Source organism: Neoarius graeffei, chromosome 12, assembly GCF_027579695.1.
Source record: "Neoarius graeffei isolate fNeoGra1 chromosome 12, fNeoGra1.pri, whole genome shotgun sequence".
In the NCBI taxonomy this organism is placed as follows: Eukaryota; Metazoa; Chordata; class Actinopteri; order Siluriformes; family Ariidae; genus Neoarius; species Neoarius graeffei.
The window spans coordinates 42,697,543-42,712,782 of NC_083580.1; the positions used below are offsets into that span (position 1 = coordinate 42,697,543).

The following is a 15,240-nucleotide window of genomic DNA, read 5'->3' on the forward strand; positions in this document are numbered from 1 at the left end:
TCAAGCCTTTTGATATTGAAGATAATAAGTGTTAAATGTGATTTTTAGCTTGCGTACCCTGATTGTAAAACAACCTTTAATAAACTCACCGGATCGTTCTGTGTTGCCGGATCTTTTCCCTCATTATTCCCACTAAATTCCTCCTCATACTCCTCAAAACTGGAGGTGGGAGAGAGGCCCGCAGAGGAGCAGTCCGACAGCTTTCTCAGTCCGAGAGAGGAGGCGGGGGAGCCGCCAAAGCCGCTGTCCGAGCACAGGGACTCCTCATCGGGCTGAGAGCCGCAGGAAAACCCGCTAGCATTCCGGTGGTTGATCTTCTGCTCGGTTTGGGCCACGCAGGGGTCGCAGGTCACAACCAGCTCAGGAGGAGGAGGAGCGGCGGCACGCAGGGCGACAGCACAGCTCTGCTCCTCGTTGTGCTGCGCTGGTTGAGTCGACCAGTGTAAGCTGTGGATCATGTCTCCAACATCCGGACATGGAGCAGCGCTGCCGGGCGTTTTAGTCATACTGATCGCTCATGCACCGTGCTTCACTGATCCTCCTACTCCTGTAGAGCGGTGTGTTTGGTCTGCTCGGCTAATCAGACTTGATCTTTTTCTCTGCGTGTTTACTCAGTCACTCAGGGAACCTGTCAACAATCTGTCTTCATCTCAATCACATATTCCTCTTGATGACGTGCGCAGAAATTTACAACAGACTGCAGTAATACCGTCTGTCGCGTGCTCCTCAACAGTGATTGCGTGTTAGTAACAGGTTCCGCTTCCCCGCCTGCTCTAATTGGTCAATTGCTCTGACCCCGCCTTCTTAACGCTTTTCTTAAAGTGACAGCGCTGCTTAATGTGAATGAATGGTGAATTCGCAGGCAAGCTGGAGCCTATCCCAGTATGGGTGAGAGGCGGGGTACACCCTGGACCAGGGGTGCAGATCCGATGTCAGGATTGGGGGGACACAAAAGTGATTTTTTTTTTTTTTTTGCCCGTATGCAACTCATACCATGCAACTGTGGCGAGACGCACTGGGTTAAGTGCTTCTTGGCAATTGGGGCAGCCTCAACCAATGAACAACCAAATTTATTTAGTCAAGCCTTTTGATATTGAAGATAATAAGTGTTAAATGTGATTTTTAGCTTGCGTACCCTGATTGTAAAACAACCTTTAATAAACTCACCGGATCGTTCTGTGTTGCCGGATCTTTTCCCTCATTATTCCCACTAAATTCCTCCTCATACTCCTCAAAACTGGAGGTGGGAGAGAGGCCCGCAGAGGAGCAATCGCGTGCTCCTCAACAGTGATTGCGTGTTAGTAACAGGTTCCGCTTCCCCGCCTGCTCTAATTGGTCAATTGCTCTGACCCCGCCTTCTTAACGCTTTTCTTAAAGTGACAGCGCTGCTTAATGTGAATGAATGGTGAATTCGCAGGCAAGCTGGAGCCTATCCCAGTATGGGTGAGAGGCGGGGTACACCCTGGACCAGGGGTGCAGATCCGATGTCAGGATTGGGGGGGGACACAAAAGTGATTTTTTTTTTTTTTGCCCGTATGCAACTCATACCATGCAACTGTGGCGAGACGCACTGGGTTAAGTGCTTCTTGGCAATTGGGGCAGCCTCAACCAATGGCGTGCGTCGCCAGCCTATTTATGGAAGAGTGATTTTGACCTTTGGAGGCATGACGACCCCTTCCCGTTTCCCTGTAGCCGGTAAGCACGCTTGTTTGGAACTCTCTGTTACTCTGGCTAACTTTCGTTTGTTTTAATTGTGACCGGCTCTGGTTGCTTTTCAGTGCATCCACTGTTTGGCTTTCCTCCGGTCTTGTCCAGCTGTGCATTTTGTGTGCAGTGATTTTCCGAACGTTCTCTTGGCGTCTGTATTAAGTGCAGATGACCCATGGAATTCTGTGAGCCTCGCTGGGACTAGGCGAGAAGTTTTGGATCGTGTGGTATGTGCCCCTTCCCTTGACTTCCTACTACTGAGTTTATTAAGCGTGGCGTTAATTGAGTTTGTGTGTTCTTTAGGTGTTGCCGGTTTTGGTCCGGGTTTGCTGCTGTTCTTGCCAGCGCGTTTCTACCGAGTGCTGCTTTCTCTGATTGGTGCAGCTGCCTGCATGAGGAGGGCTGCGAAACCACCACAGCACTTTAACACTAGTTTTAACCTTTTGTAGGGTGTGTGAGACTGCTGAAGTCCCAGAGAGGGGCCATTTGGCCTTTTTTACCTAGAAAACCCACAAGAGGGCCAATTGGCCCCAAGTCCCCCCTGTGGACACTCCTTTTGTTATGGAAATGTGGCTGTTAGTGGCACACGGCCGGAGCCACTTGAACTTGTGTGGGGGAGGGGACACACCTTACAGCTTAGGAGGTTCTTTTGAGAGCAAGCTTTAGTTCTGAGATGGATAAATACCTCAGTGAACATAGCCATAAAGACTTAAACTGGACCGAGCTGTATGCAGTGGAAAGGATCAACAGGAAGGAAGGGATCAACGCCCTGACATTTATTGTTAAAAACAAAACATATTTACAAAGAATGAAAAAGCAACTTTTTTTTTTCCCAGTTTTGGTGTGGGGCGGCACGGTGGTGTAGTGGTTAGCGCTGTCGCCTCACAGCAAGAAGGTCCTGGGTTCGAGCCCCGGGGCCGGCGGGGGCCTTTCTGTGTGGAGTTTGCATGTTCTCCCCGTGTCCGCGTGGGTTTCCTCCGGGGGCTCCGGTTTCCCCCACAGTCCAAAGACATGCAGGTTAGGTTACCTGGTGACTCTAAATTGACCATAGGTGTGAATGGTTGTCTGTGTCAGCCCTGTGATGACCTGGCGACTTGTCCAGGGTGTACCCCGCCTTTCGCCCGTAGTCAGCTGGGATAGGCTCCAGCTTGCCTGCGACCCTGTAGAAGGATAAAGCGGCTAGAGATAATGAGATGAGATGAGTTTTGGTGTGGAGGGTTGTTGCTAGAGCTGTGCAATATATCGTATTTTTATCACGATATCGATATTGGTGTCAAACGATATCAAAATTCATAATATCGATATGAAACGATTTTTTTGTCATTTGTCGAAAGGGACGTGCACAATATTTCTACAATGGCAATAAAACAACAATAACATTGACGTGACAGTAAGGTAAAACGAACCCTTCTGTCCCCTAAGGCACACCGTAGCCTTGCATACGTCATCCATTCTACTCCCGCGATATCTCCGCAACAGTAAAAAATCAGTTCTTCTGTTTTCATGCGTGTCGGGTGATTTGATATATTGATTTCTTAATATGTTTGATTTGCTTGCTAATAGTTATAATAATACAATTAACATATATTTACGTCATATTTTTGGATGTGGGACTGGGTAATGTAAAAATGGCATCTACGGAAGAAAACAAGCACAACAATATTAGCACATATCCAGCTTGCTAGCCGTGTTAGATGTGTTAGACCGTGTGGATTTAAGTGGAATAATTGCGAGTCGTCCTGTGGTCAAGGCAGCGTTTTAAGGTAAGGCAATTTGGTTATTAATGTTGCCCGCCGCAGCATGTTTACTTGGGTTCATTTGATTTTGACTTGTGCATCTGCAGCTAGCATCATGCTTTGAAGTAGGTTCTGCTAAGGACGGGTTTATTGCGCGATGTAGACGGACTCAGATGTAATTACATTGTTTTTAAAATTCCGTGCGCTTAAAACGGTGTCCCCCTGCTAATCATGTAGCCCTAATCATGTGTTGCTTTTACTTTTCTTAATGGCGAGTGAAATATCTCTGCAAATGGTATTTCAATGCTGACATGCCAAAAAGATAGCGGAGTCCACATTTGGAAGATGAAGGAAGAGAAGCCTATTTTCATGTATGTTAATTCTTAAGGACTTGTCTCTATATTGTGCGTGTTTAATGTTGGTGTCTTAACAACACACAAGCTTACGTTGTAGTGTGTGTGTGTGCGAGAGAGAGATTTTATCCTTGGCTGGCTACGAGCCAGTGTGGACATTATGCAGTAATCACTGGTAATACCAGCGCTGGCTCCATCCTCTGTGATCGGAAATGTTGAGTGAGGAGAACGTGAGCCTTGTGCAGGCTATAGGACCTATGCAAAGTACGCGCTTGCACAGTAAATAGTTTAAGTAAAAGGCGTTTCAGGGTACAACGGGAAGGGTTGACAGGTAGCCTATGAGGCCTGTACTATAAAAATGTGGCCCGGTGCCTCAGGTGTTGATGATCAGGGCTTTAAAAAAAGGTGTATAAATATCGTTTTAAAAATCGCGATATCGATATTTACTGAAATTGTGATATTGATTTTTTCCAATATTGAGCAGCCCTAGTTGTTGCAGAAGTAATTGTTATTTTTGTGTGCTAAAAATAGTAAAAAAAAAAAACCAAGCATATTTACAAAGAATGAAAAACCATGCATTATGAGTGAAATACATTTGAGCAGTCACTCACAATCCTGGCACTGCCATTGCTCCTTTCGGCATTTCCCACATGTATATCGGTAGCAGTCAACACAGCGTACAGTTGCATGATTGTCCTTACATTTAATTTTAGCCTGACACTTGGCTCTTTTTCCTAGTTGTGGTGTGGAGGGTTGTTGCCGAAATGATTGTTCCTTTTGGGCCTTTTTCATACCCACGTGGGAGTGAGCCAACTCTCTCTTGCAAGCTCCAGCAGGAAATCCACCCGTCTCTCCTGCCTCTCGGTGCATAATTGATAGAGCACGTGTGCATTCAGTGCTGCCATATCTATCATGTTATAGACCACTGCTACTGGCCAGCGCCGTGTTCCTGCACGGACAGTGTACTCCCGCACCATCTGGTCCATGACATCGATGCTGCACTTTGTTGTGTTGTAGAGTATTATGGTGTTGGACTTCTTTTTGGTGGTATCCTGTGTCTGAATCATGCTGTGCATGCTGCTGAGAACATGTACAGTCTTCTTCCGCTTTGGCGCATACACCGTCAGTGTGGCACCAGTGGTTGAAAATACTTGGGTGGTAAATTCATTGCGGTGCATCTGTCTAGTTGACAGTGGAATTTCTTGGCGAATCTTGTTGACTGTGCCGAGGATGGTTGTATTCCAGCTAAGTAGTCGTTTTGCAAGTGACAGTGATGTAAAGAAATTGTCCGTGGTAACGTTTCTGCCCTTGTCCAGGAATGGTTCCATCAGCCTCATGACTACACTCTCAGACACTCTCTCCCCACGAGGCCGAGTGGGGTCCTTGCCAAGATATGGGAGGATGTTGCAGACGTATTTGGTTTTCAAGTCACACGCCACCCAAAACTTGATCCCAAACTTGTCTGGTTTAGATGCAATGTACTGTAGGAAACAGCAGTGAGTCTTGGACGGGAAAAGTTGTTCGTCGATGGTGATGTGTCGACCAGGGATGTAGGATGTGATGCAGTTGGTGACAAACAATCCCCATATGTTCGAAATTGCAGCAAACTTATCGGTCTATGCCTGCTCGCTGCGGGTGTCTGTCATCAAAGCGCAGGTGATGCATGATGTTTTGGAAACGCCCTCGGGACATGGTTTCGATGATCTGTGGGCTTCCCAGGTTTTTCGACCAGCAGTCACGCAGTGATGGCACCCTGATGATTCCCTGCATAATGGTGATGGAAATAAATGCCATTAGTTCAGGGAGGCCCATGAACCAATCCACATGCTCCGTTTGCTTTGCATGTTGAACTGTACATTCTTGAATGATACCAAGCATGTCCAGAGTGATGAAACACAGGAAGCTCTGAAGACGACTTGTGATTGACCTCCTGGCCTTAGCTGTTGGCTCTCCATCTGCGTTGTATGGCGATGGCGGGGTGAAATGTGGACCCGTTCCCACCTGTTCTTCATGCCATACTGTGCCGTCTTTCGCAGTCTCTGTCACATCAGTCCCCAGCCGAGCTCTCTTTTTTGGTTGGGGAGCAGTCTCCTCATATGTAGTGTGAAAAAAATGTAATTATGAGCAATGGGAAAGTCAAATGATATCACAAATGCAAGCATAGAAGCTAATAATAATCCCAGAACATCTCAAATAGGTTGGCTAAGGTGCAGACACCTCAGGAGAAGTAGAATCAAACAAAACTGACGGCAGTCCGCACTCAAACAAAATGGAGGCTCTATTCACATGGTGCTATATTTTCCAACTTCCTCACTGAAATGAAATGTAAAATAGGAAATATGAAATGAAATCTTACCTGAAGATGACTGAGACAGCTCGGAGTCTGAATCCACCTGAAGGTTGATGTCTTCTCCATCCGAGTCGCAAGGGTTTGCTCCATCCAGGATCATTTCCAATGCATGTTGAATCTCTGCATCTTCGTTCCTTGGAGAGGAGCTTCTTTCACCACAAAATTCTTGAGGGAACTGAAACGATAGTCCATGTGCACTGAGGTATTTATCCATCAAACAATTGTCTGGTTGCAGTCACATGAGTTATGGTCACATGGGACATTCACATGTTCACATTTTAGAATAGAATGTGTTTTTATTCCTCATTCTCACATTCACACAGAAGTAGCCAACATGACTTCACCACTGAAGTGTGAAGTGTGACCCCCTCACCCCACACACTGCCACTAACAGCCTCATTACCATAAAATGAGTGATTAGTGTATTAGGGAAAAGCGGTCGGGCCAAATGGCCCCTATGTGGGTCTTCTAGGTAGACAGAAAAATGCTGGGACTTCTAGTGAGTTTGTGTGTTCTTTAGGTGTTGCTGATTTTGGTCTGGGTTTGCTGCTGTTCTTGCTAGCACGTTTCTACCGAGTGCTGCTTTCTCTGATTGGTGCAGCTGCCTGCATGAGGAGGGCTGCGAAACCACCACAGCACTTTAACACTAGTTTTAACCTTTTGTAGGGTGTGTGTGAGACTGCTTGTGTCTGATCATTCATCTATAATCAGTGTGCGTGTATGTGTGCTTGGAGTGTGGTATGAGGGATATTTTCTTTGTCTGTTAAGTTGGGTATCTTTGTTTATTTGCTTTAGTCCTGCTCAGGTTTCACCTGCTGGCAGGAGGCTTTTTTTTTTTTTTTTAAATGGCGGCAGATAGCCAGTGGGCTATCTTATTGGGCCTGATTTGTTAATGCCTTTTTATTTTTTTGTTTATTTGGTTTAATGCTCGCGAGAGCTTACTTTGTGAATGTGTGTGGCTAGCAACCACGTCTGCCAACCTTTTCTGCCGTGGCAAGCAGCCTTTGGTTGCCAGCTGTATGCCAGTACTGGTAGGAGGCCATTGCAAGTTGTGGATCATCAGTGGTCCACGTAGTTCCCCTCCCTTAGTTTGCATCGTGTGTGGTTGTGCATTTTTAATTGGTTAGTTTGTGATCAAGTTATTTCTTTGATTTTTCTCTCCATGCTTCCTTTGTTTATTTACTTTTCAGGTACTGTGTGCCCAAGGTGGGGTGGTGGTGTTTTCCTATTGTCCGTGTGTGTTCACGTGTGCCTGTGTGGAATTCTCCTTTTGTCGTGTTTTTTTGATTTTATTTGATTTTGATTTGGTTTGTAGTGAGTGTGACACGTGGGCTTGCATGGTGTGCCTCCTTGGATCCCTTCTCCGTCTCCTGGTATCTTGCCCCCTGCTGGTAGGCCTCAGCCCTGTTAATATTGATTTTTTTTCCCTTGCCCCACATGTCAGTCAAATCTTTTAATTGTGAGTGCGAATGAAAGTGATTGTGAAGTAAAGGAAGGAGCTTTTTTGTAAACATTAACAAAATAAAAACCTTTTTGTATTTTCATAACTTTGGTCTCTGGTGTCTTTAGTCAAACGAACATTGCGTGTCAACATAGTGAAGTGTTTTCTGGTTAATATTCCTGGGGTGAAAGTCCCCTGGTGGCGTAGTCAGTAATTGCTCTTCTGCTTAAAGTGCCATTCCACCATTGGCTGTATTCTTTGGCATAAAATACAATATATATTTTATGACAACATGACTAGACAAATCTTTTAGCTTCAAAATGATATATCAAACAATTTTTTTTTGACGACAAGTATATTAATTTTGCGACCAAAGTCACCTACCCTTTTAATTTCCACGCGGTAGTGAAACGTGATGTCATCGGCAGGTTCCCCTTGTGTACCACGTGTTGGTCTATTTTTAGACCAGGAAACCCCCGAAGTGAGTCATTCTCCTCGTATATGGGGGCCAAAAAAATTGCGAAAAATTGAGTTAATCTTTCAGTTAGCTAGCTTTATTGGTATTTTTATCGCGTTCTATCCGCCATTGCTGATGATGTGCCATGTCACGTGGTACACAAGAAGGGGAACCTGCCAATGACATCACGCGCGGAAATTAAAAGGGTAGGTGGCTTTGGTCGCAAAATTAATATACTTTGTCATTGTTTATATTTTGAAGCTAAAAGATTTCTCTATCTAGTGATAACATTTATATATGTTGTCAATGTATTGTATTTTATGCCAAAGAATACAGCCAATGGTGGAATGGCACTTTAAGGTCAAATTTAGTCAGCACTCGCTTTTCTGCCCAAGGCCACACAACCATAAATCACAACTTCGTAGAGGCTCGCCACATCATTCAAAAAGTACTGCACAGGGAATCATATTTGTCTGAAAATACATGTGTTTTGAATAATTTAGGTTTTTTTTATTGGGGGGACAATTCATATTTTTCAGAAATTGGGGGGGGATCTTATCTCCCCCCGGACAAGTCGCCAGGTCATCGCAGAGCTGACAGAGACAAACAACCATTCACACCTACAGTCAATTTAGAGCCACCAATTAGCCTAACCTGCATGTCTTTGGACTGTGGAGGAAACCCACGCAGACACTCCACACACAGGCCCTCACCGGCCGCTGGGCTCGAACCCAGGACCTTCTTGCTGTGAAGCGACAGTGCTAACCACTACACCACCACGCCGCCTACCTAAATCCATTATAGTTTTAATCTTACAATGAAAGTGCAGCAGGCGGCATGGTGATGTGGCAGCGTAGCCTCACAACAAGGTTCTGGGTTTGAGCCCAGTAGCCAATGAAGCCTTTCTGTGTGGAGTTTGCATGTTCTCCCCGTGTCTGTGTGGGTTTCCTCCAGGTGCTCTGGTTTTCCCCACAGTTCAAAGACATGCAGGTTAGGCTAATCAGTGGCTCTAAATTGACCGTAGGTGTGAGCGTGAATGGATGTTTGTCTCTGTGTCAGCCCTGCGATGACCTGGCGACTTGTCCAGGGTGTACCCCGCCTCTTGCCCATAGTCAGCTGGGATAGGCTCCAGCTTGCCCGCAACCCTGCACAGGATAAGTGGCTACAGATGATGGATGGATGAAAGTGCAGCAAAGAAAAGTTTTAAATCAATCAAAAGGTCTCTGAAGAATGAAAATCGTGTAATTTAACAAGGGAGACAGACAGAGCAGCATTTTCACCCTCTACACTGCACTGTTCCTACACAGCCACGCTCTCTTACTGAATGTCATGAGGAAATCATAAGGCTGGAGACAAGCTAGTTTATTCTTCATTACCATTACTAGCAGTTTCATACATCAGTGAATCATGCAGCTGTGTGATTGTCTTCAGTAACTGTTATATCAAACCAACACATTTACATTTATATGTTGTCTTTAAAAGTCAGCTTCATGTGGCAATGTCATTTCTCAAAAGAAAAATGTTCATTGGGGTGAAAAGTGACAAAGATGTGATCCCACTATCCTCATGCTAAAATCGACTGTAAATCCACATTTTAAAGCTGCTATACACACACACGTATAGTATTAGTAGCCTAATTATGCCACTTGAGAAGGGGCAAAAGCCAAACTCACTGGCAATGACAGACGCTGAACTGAAATCATATCTCAGTTCAGCGTCTGTCATTGTCAGTGAGCTTGGCTTTTGCCCCTTCTCAAGTGACATAATTAGGCTACTGTAACAAGCATTCTATTTAACTGTTATCACGTGATCAAAATGTGCTACGTCATGAGTGTCCGCCATGATGGTGGATATACAAAGCAACTAGGATGGCAGCCGCTGAAAGCGTGTCTGTAAACAATGCTGAATTTTCTCAGTATTATCACGATTTGAATGGTCGAGTGAAGATTCGATACAAAGAGAAGATAGATATGTGTAGTTTTGACCCATATTCTTTAAAAAAGTCAGATTTTTCTGAGGATAAAACGCTTCTACCGATCATAGAGTACCCAGATATCGCATTCTATCTGGTTTGGCAGACTTCGTGGGTCGACAAATCTCAAATTAAGGCTTATAAGTCCATGGAAGACTATAACTACTTTGTCTCTGAATGGGTAAATACCTTATTAATTCAACCAGTCAACAATGACAAAGCAGTTGTACTTGGAAGACAGTGGTGGCTGCTGGTTTTTAAAACAGGGGAAGCCCATTTTACGCATTCATCGTAAAACCTCATCTCATTATCTCTAGCCGCTTTATCCTTCTACAGGGTCGCAGGCAAGCTGGAGCCTATCCCAGCTGACTACGGGCGAAAGGCGGGGTACACCCTGGACAAGTCGCCAGGTCATCACAGGGCTGACACATAGACACAGACAACCATTCACACCTACGGTCAATTTAGAGTCACCAGTTAACCTAACCTGCATGTCTTTGGACTGTGGGGGAAACCAGAGCACCCGGAGGAAACCCATGCGGACATGGGGAGAACATGCAAACTCCACACAGAAAGGCCCTCGCCGGCCCCGGGGCTCGAACCCAGGACCTTCTTGCTGTGAGGCGACAGCGCTAACCACTACACCACCGTGCCGCCCATCGTAAAACCTGTAGGCCGGATATCAAAGCATAGAAAGGTGTGCCCCATTAGCATAGTGAACTAGACAACCCTACCTAGTGGCAGAAAGTATTTTTGATTGTACATTTCATGTTATAGTCTGGCTTGCCAGGCTAGTGCCTCATTTCCTTAATCAAAAATATCAAACATTCAAAAATCACTGGCTATTCAACGAAGAGCCTTGAACATCATACCCTGATATATGCAATACAGAGTCTTTAACACAACACCCAGCTGTGCAACACATCCTTGAACATCATCTGCAGCACAGTCTGGAAATTCATAACCAGGTAGGCTATGCAACACACAGAACCTTGAATATTATACCCAGGTATAACCTATAACACAGAGCCCACCATTCTCTTAACGTTACTGAACAATATACACACTTCAGATTCATGAACATTATATGATGCACACTATTTATACACAAATTCTGCCCTCCGCTCCTTTTCCAGAAAATGGTCTGTGACCCTGTCATACCAGCTGGTGCACACTGTATACGAGTACCTTCATCGATGGCATGTTCCACCCTGACCCTCCCCAGACAGCTAAGTCTTGCACATGAAGTGACATGCTCATTGTTCATTTCATGCCTTTTGCAAGCCCTTTTGAAATTCACCAGGTCCCCAAACCCATCTTTTGACCAAACTAAATTTCCCTGAGAGGGCTTCATCAAAAGACATGGCCAACAGTACATTTTTTAGTCACAGGAGACCCAGTCAACCAGTTCACATTTTCATACCAAGACACCTGAAAAGACCTGTTATGACCTGCTGATTTTTGAATGAGATTAAGCTTGGGCTTTGGTCTGCCTTGCTCTTTAATTCTCACTTTCTCCTCATATGGCAGAGTGTCAAAACGTTTTGACAAAAGCATGTCCACGACGTTTGCCATTATAGCAGATAGATACCAGCTGTTAGCAGCTAGCACTGCAGATCCCAATAAGGCTCAAGCTAGCCTACAACCACGTTGATTGAACTACAAAAGAAATAAACGAGTGAATTCATGAATGATCAAACTGATAGAATGGATGAAAGTTAACGGAGCACAACGAGTAATATTTACATTTATTTACAGAGTAATGTACAGAGACATCAATGAGAAGAAACGTTTATATGAAAAGAAATTCGGACAGCACTTTGGCACACGACTACACTTTCTCGACATCCGCTAGGGACTGACTGATCATGCTTACCGTGTTCCTCGCCGACGCCGAAGTACAGCGACCGCCCTCCTCATGTCTTTCAAACACCACCTCCAATAATCCTTTATCAGCCCGGCTTCTTGGCCCTCCCATGTCCCGTTTACCCCCAGAGATACCCGGCTTCCCTGGAAGTGACGATTTTGTCGATTTTAACCAATAACAACTAGCCGAAATTGGCTGTTCAGAGCCATCTCGTAGACTGCAATGGATACCCGGCTACCAGCAAAGGTGATTCTCGTAGCGAACTGCAAGTTCGTCAGACATCACTCAAATAAGTTACAGGATGACATAGGGATAGTTACGTATGAACGTAAATACAATCTTGGGCAGATATTATGTTATGCAAGTTATTGTTTTAATGAGAATTCAACGTCGTAGACGCCGCAGTTTGGGGAGAGAATTTTAGGGGAAGTTCGGCTTCCCTTGTTGTCTCTGAGAAATCGCCCCTGTTGGAAGGGTAGGTTAGGGCTTCTTTTGCATTTAGTTTACTTTTATGTGTAAACGACAAAGTGTGAAATTTTGTCAAGTCTCTAACTTTATGGCTCACAAATCACATTTCAGTTTATTTCAGGTACAATTTTGCCAGTGCTCCTAGAAGCGAAATGGTAATACATGTGTTAAAATTATAACAACGACTGTGTGAACCACGACTAGAGAACGCTCATTTTATAGCAAAATTCTAGCAATACGAAATAAAATTCTTCCATGATATTATTGAGAAAGCTTTTGAATTTCACCTGAGATAAAATGATTACTGCAAACACAAACTGTTTTGGTTTTAGCCTCTGTTAGATCGGCCCTACTGATGTTGTTCAGCTGTGCTCATGTCCTCGCCATACTAAGCCTCAGAGTTTCTGCACCCTCTTTCCAAATCACGGATGGAATTCAAAAAAATTGGAATGTGCCACGTCACAAGTACTGTTGTGACTACAACCATATACAGCACAAAGATATGGCATAGCTAAAAGAATGCTTAAAGCAGTGGAAAAACAAAGAGAGCTGTGCATGCGTGACTATGTTTTGTACGGAATGTCGCTTGACTCCGCATTTGTATATCCACCAACTTGGCCGACATCCAGGTTTCTATTTTGCTTTGACATCACTTGCAAGTCAAGAATAAGTATTTTATGTCCATTTTATCTAAATGTCTACACAGTCGTCTCATGAATCGGGCTCATGTTCCAAAACAAATCCAAAACCGAATTGTTGAATTACATCATGGTATTGACAGTATTAGCCTAGCTAATATTATCTTAGCCTCAAGAAAATGGAACTATCAGGGGCCAACATTAACCTTAAGTTGGCACTTGAGCTGAAGAGCTCAATTTGTGTTGTAATCATCTGCAAAATGGTGACATTAGTAATGTTAAATGAGTATTCCCAGATCCCTAACACCAGTAAGATTATACAAGAGGAATTTGGAATAACATGTACACTAGCTAACGTTAGACTCCATGGAAATAATGTAAATACAACATCCAAATTATAATGGCTTGCTTTTGCTAAGTCAAAGCAACTCAACCTTATCAGGCTAATTAATAGTCCCAAGCTTAGTATATTGTTATTTAGTCAATTAAAGTGTAACTCCACCCACTGCATAATTTTGAAAAATGCCAAAAAAAAGTTGGCAAGGGGTTGAGAGAGGGGGCAAGAAGGGGCTAGGGAGGAGAGGGGAGGGGAGCGTGAATGTGTGAGGCAGGCTCAATAAGTCTTGATCAGCATATACTAGTGCATCTCAAAAAATTAGAATACCATGAAAAAGTTTCTTTTTTTTCATAATTTAATTCAAAAAGGTAAACTTTCATATATTCTATATTCATTACATGTAAAGTGAAATATTTAAAGCCTTTTTGTCTTAATTTTGATGTTTATGGCTTATAGCTCATGAAAATCAGAAATACAGTATCTCAAATTATTAGAATATTCCCCAAGATCAATCAAAAAAAGGATTTACAATACAGAAATGTCCAACTTCTGAAAAGTATATTCATTTATACACTCAATACTTGGTTGGGGCTCCTTTACCATGAATTACTGTATCAATGTGGTGTGGCATGGAGGTGATCAGTCTGTGGCACTGCTGAGGTGTTATTGAAGCCCAGGTTGCTTTGATAGTGGCCTTCAGCGTATCTGTATTTTTGGGTCGGGTGTTTCTCATCTTCCTCTTGACAATACCCCATAGATTCTCTATGGGGTTCATGTCAGGCAAGTTGGCTGGCCAATCAAACACAGTAATATCATGGTCAGCAAACCATTTGGTAGTAGTTTTGGCACTGTGGGTAGGTGCTAAGTCCTGCTGGAAAAGGAAATCAGCATCTCCAAAAAGCTCGTCAGCAGATGGAAGCATGAAGTGCTCTAAAATCTCCTGGTACCGTAGATGGCTGTGTTGACTTTGGACTTGATAAAATACAGTGGACCAACACCAGCAGATGACATGGCACCCCAAATCATCACAGACTGTGGAAACGTCACACTGGGCTTCAAACACCTTGGATTCTGTGCCTCTCCACTCTTCCTCCAGACTCTAGAACCGTGATTTCCAAATTAAATGCAAAATGTACTTTCATCTGAAAAGAGGACTTTGGACCACTGAACAACAGTCCATTTCTTTCTCTCCTTAGCCCAGATAAGACACTTCTGACATTGTCTCTGGCTCAGGAGTAGCTTGATATTAGGAATGCGAAAGTTGTATCCCCTTTCTTGAAGATGTCTGTTCGTGATGGGTCTTGATATACTGACACCAGCCTCAGTCCACTCCTTGTGAAGCTCTCCCAAGTTCTTGAATCAACTTTTCTTGACAATCCTCTCAAGACTGCGGCCATCCCTGTTGCTTGTGCACCTTTTTCAGCCACCCTTTTCAGCAATGACCTTTTGTGGCTTACCCTCCTTGTGGAGGGCATCAGTGATCATCTTCTGGACAACAGTCAAGTCAGCAGTCTTCCCCATGATTGTGGTTGTGTGTCCTGAACTAGACCAAGAGATACACTGTGTTCATACTGTTTTACTCAAACTCGAAATGAAATATTCTAATATTTTGAGATGTTTTTTTTTATGTTTTTGTACTGTATGCCATACTGATTAAAATTAAAATAGAAAATGCTTGAAACATTTTAGTTTATGAGTCTATATAACATTTTCACTTTCTTAAATAACTGATGGAAAATATTTAACTTTTTCACAATATTCTAATTTTTTGAGATGCACTAGTATTGTATTTTTAAATAAATGAGCATGGTTTCACCGACTCCCACTCAAAGGCGGGGACTGGGGTAGGGCGTTAACAATCTTTTTTTCAGATATAAAGTTTTCATAATGTAGAAAAGTACCAAACAGTTGACC

General features: G+C 43.8%; 1 protein-coding gene across 1 annotated transcript in view; it reads right to left on the minus strand.

The window, feature by feature from the left end:
• itpkca (inositol-trisphosphate 3-kinase Ca) overlaps positions 1-15,240 on the minus strand; it is a 108,242-nt gene that overhangs the window by 36,339 nt on the left and 56,663 nt on the right. The window contains exon 2 of the mRNA XM_060935912.1: positions 90-6,321. Within this exon, the coding sequence (XP_060791895.1) occupies positions 90-506 (417 nt within the window). The 5' untranslated portion in view covers positions 507-6,321. The remainder of the gene's footprint in view (positions 1-89; positions 6,322-15,240) is intronic.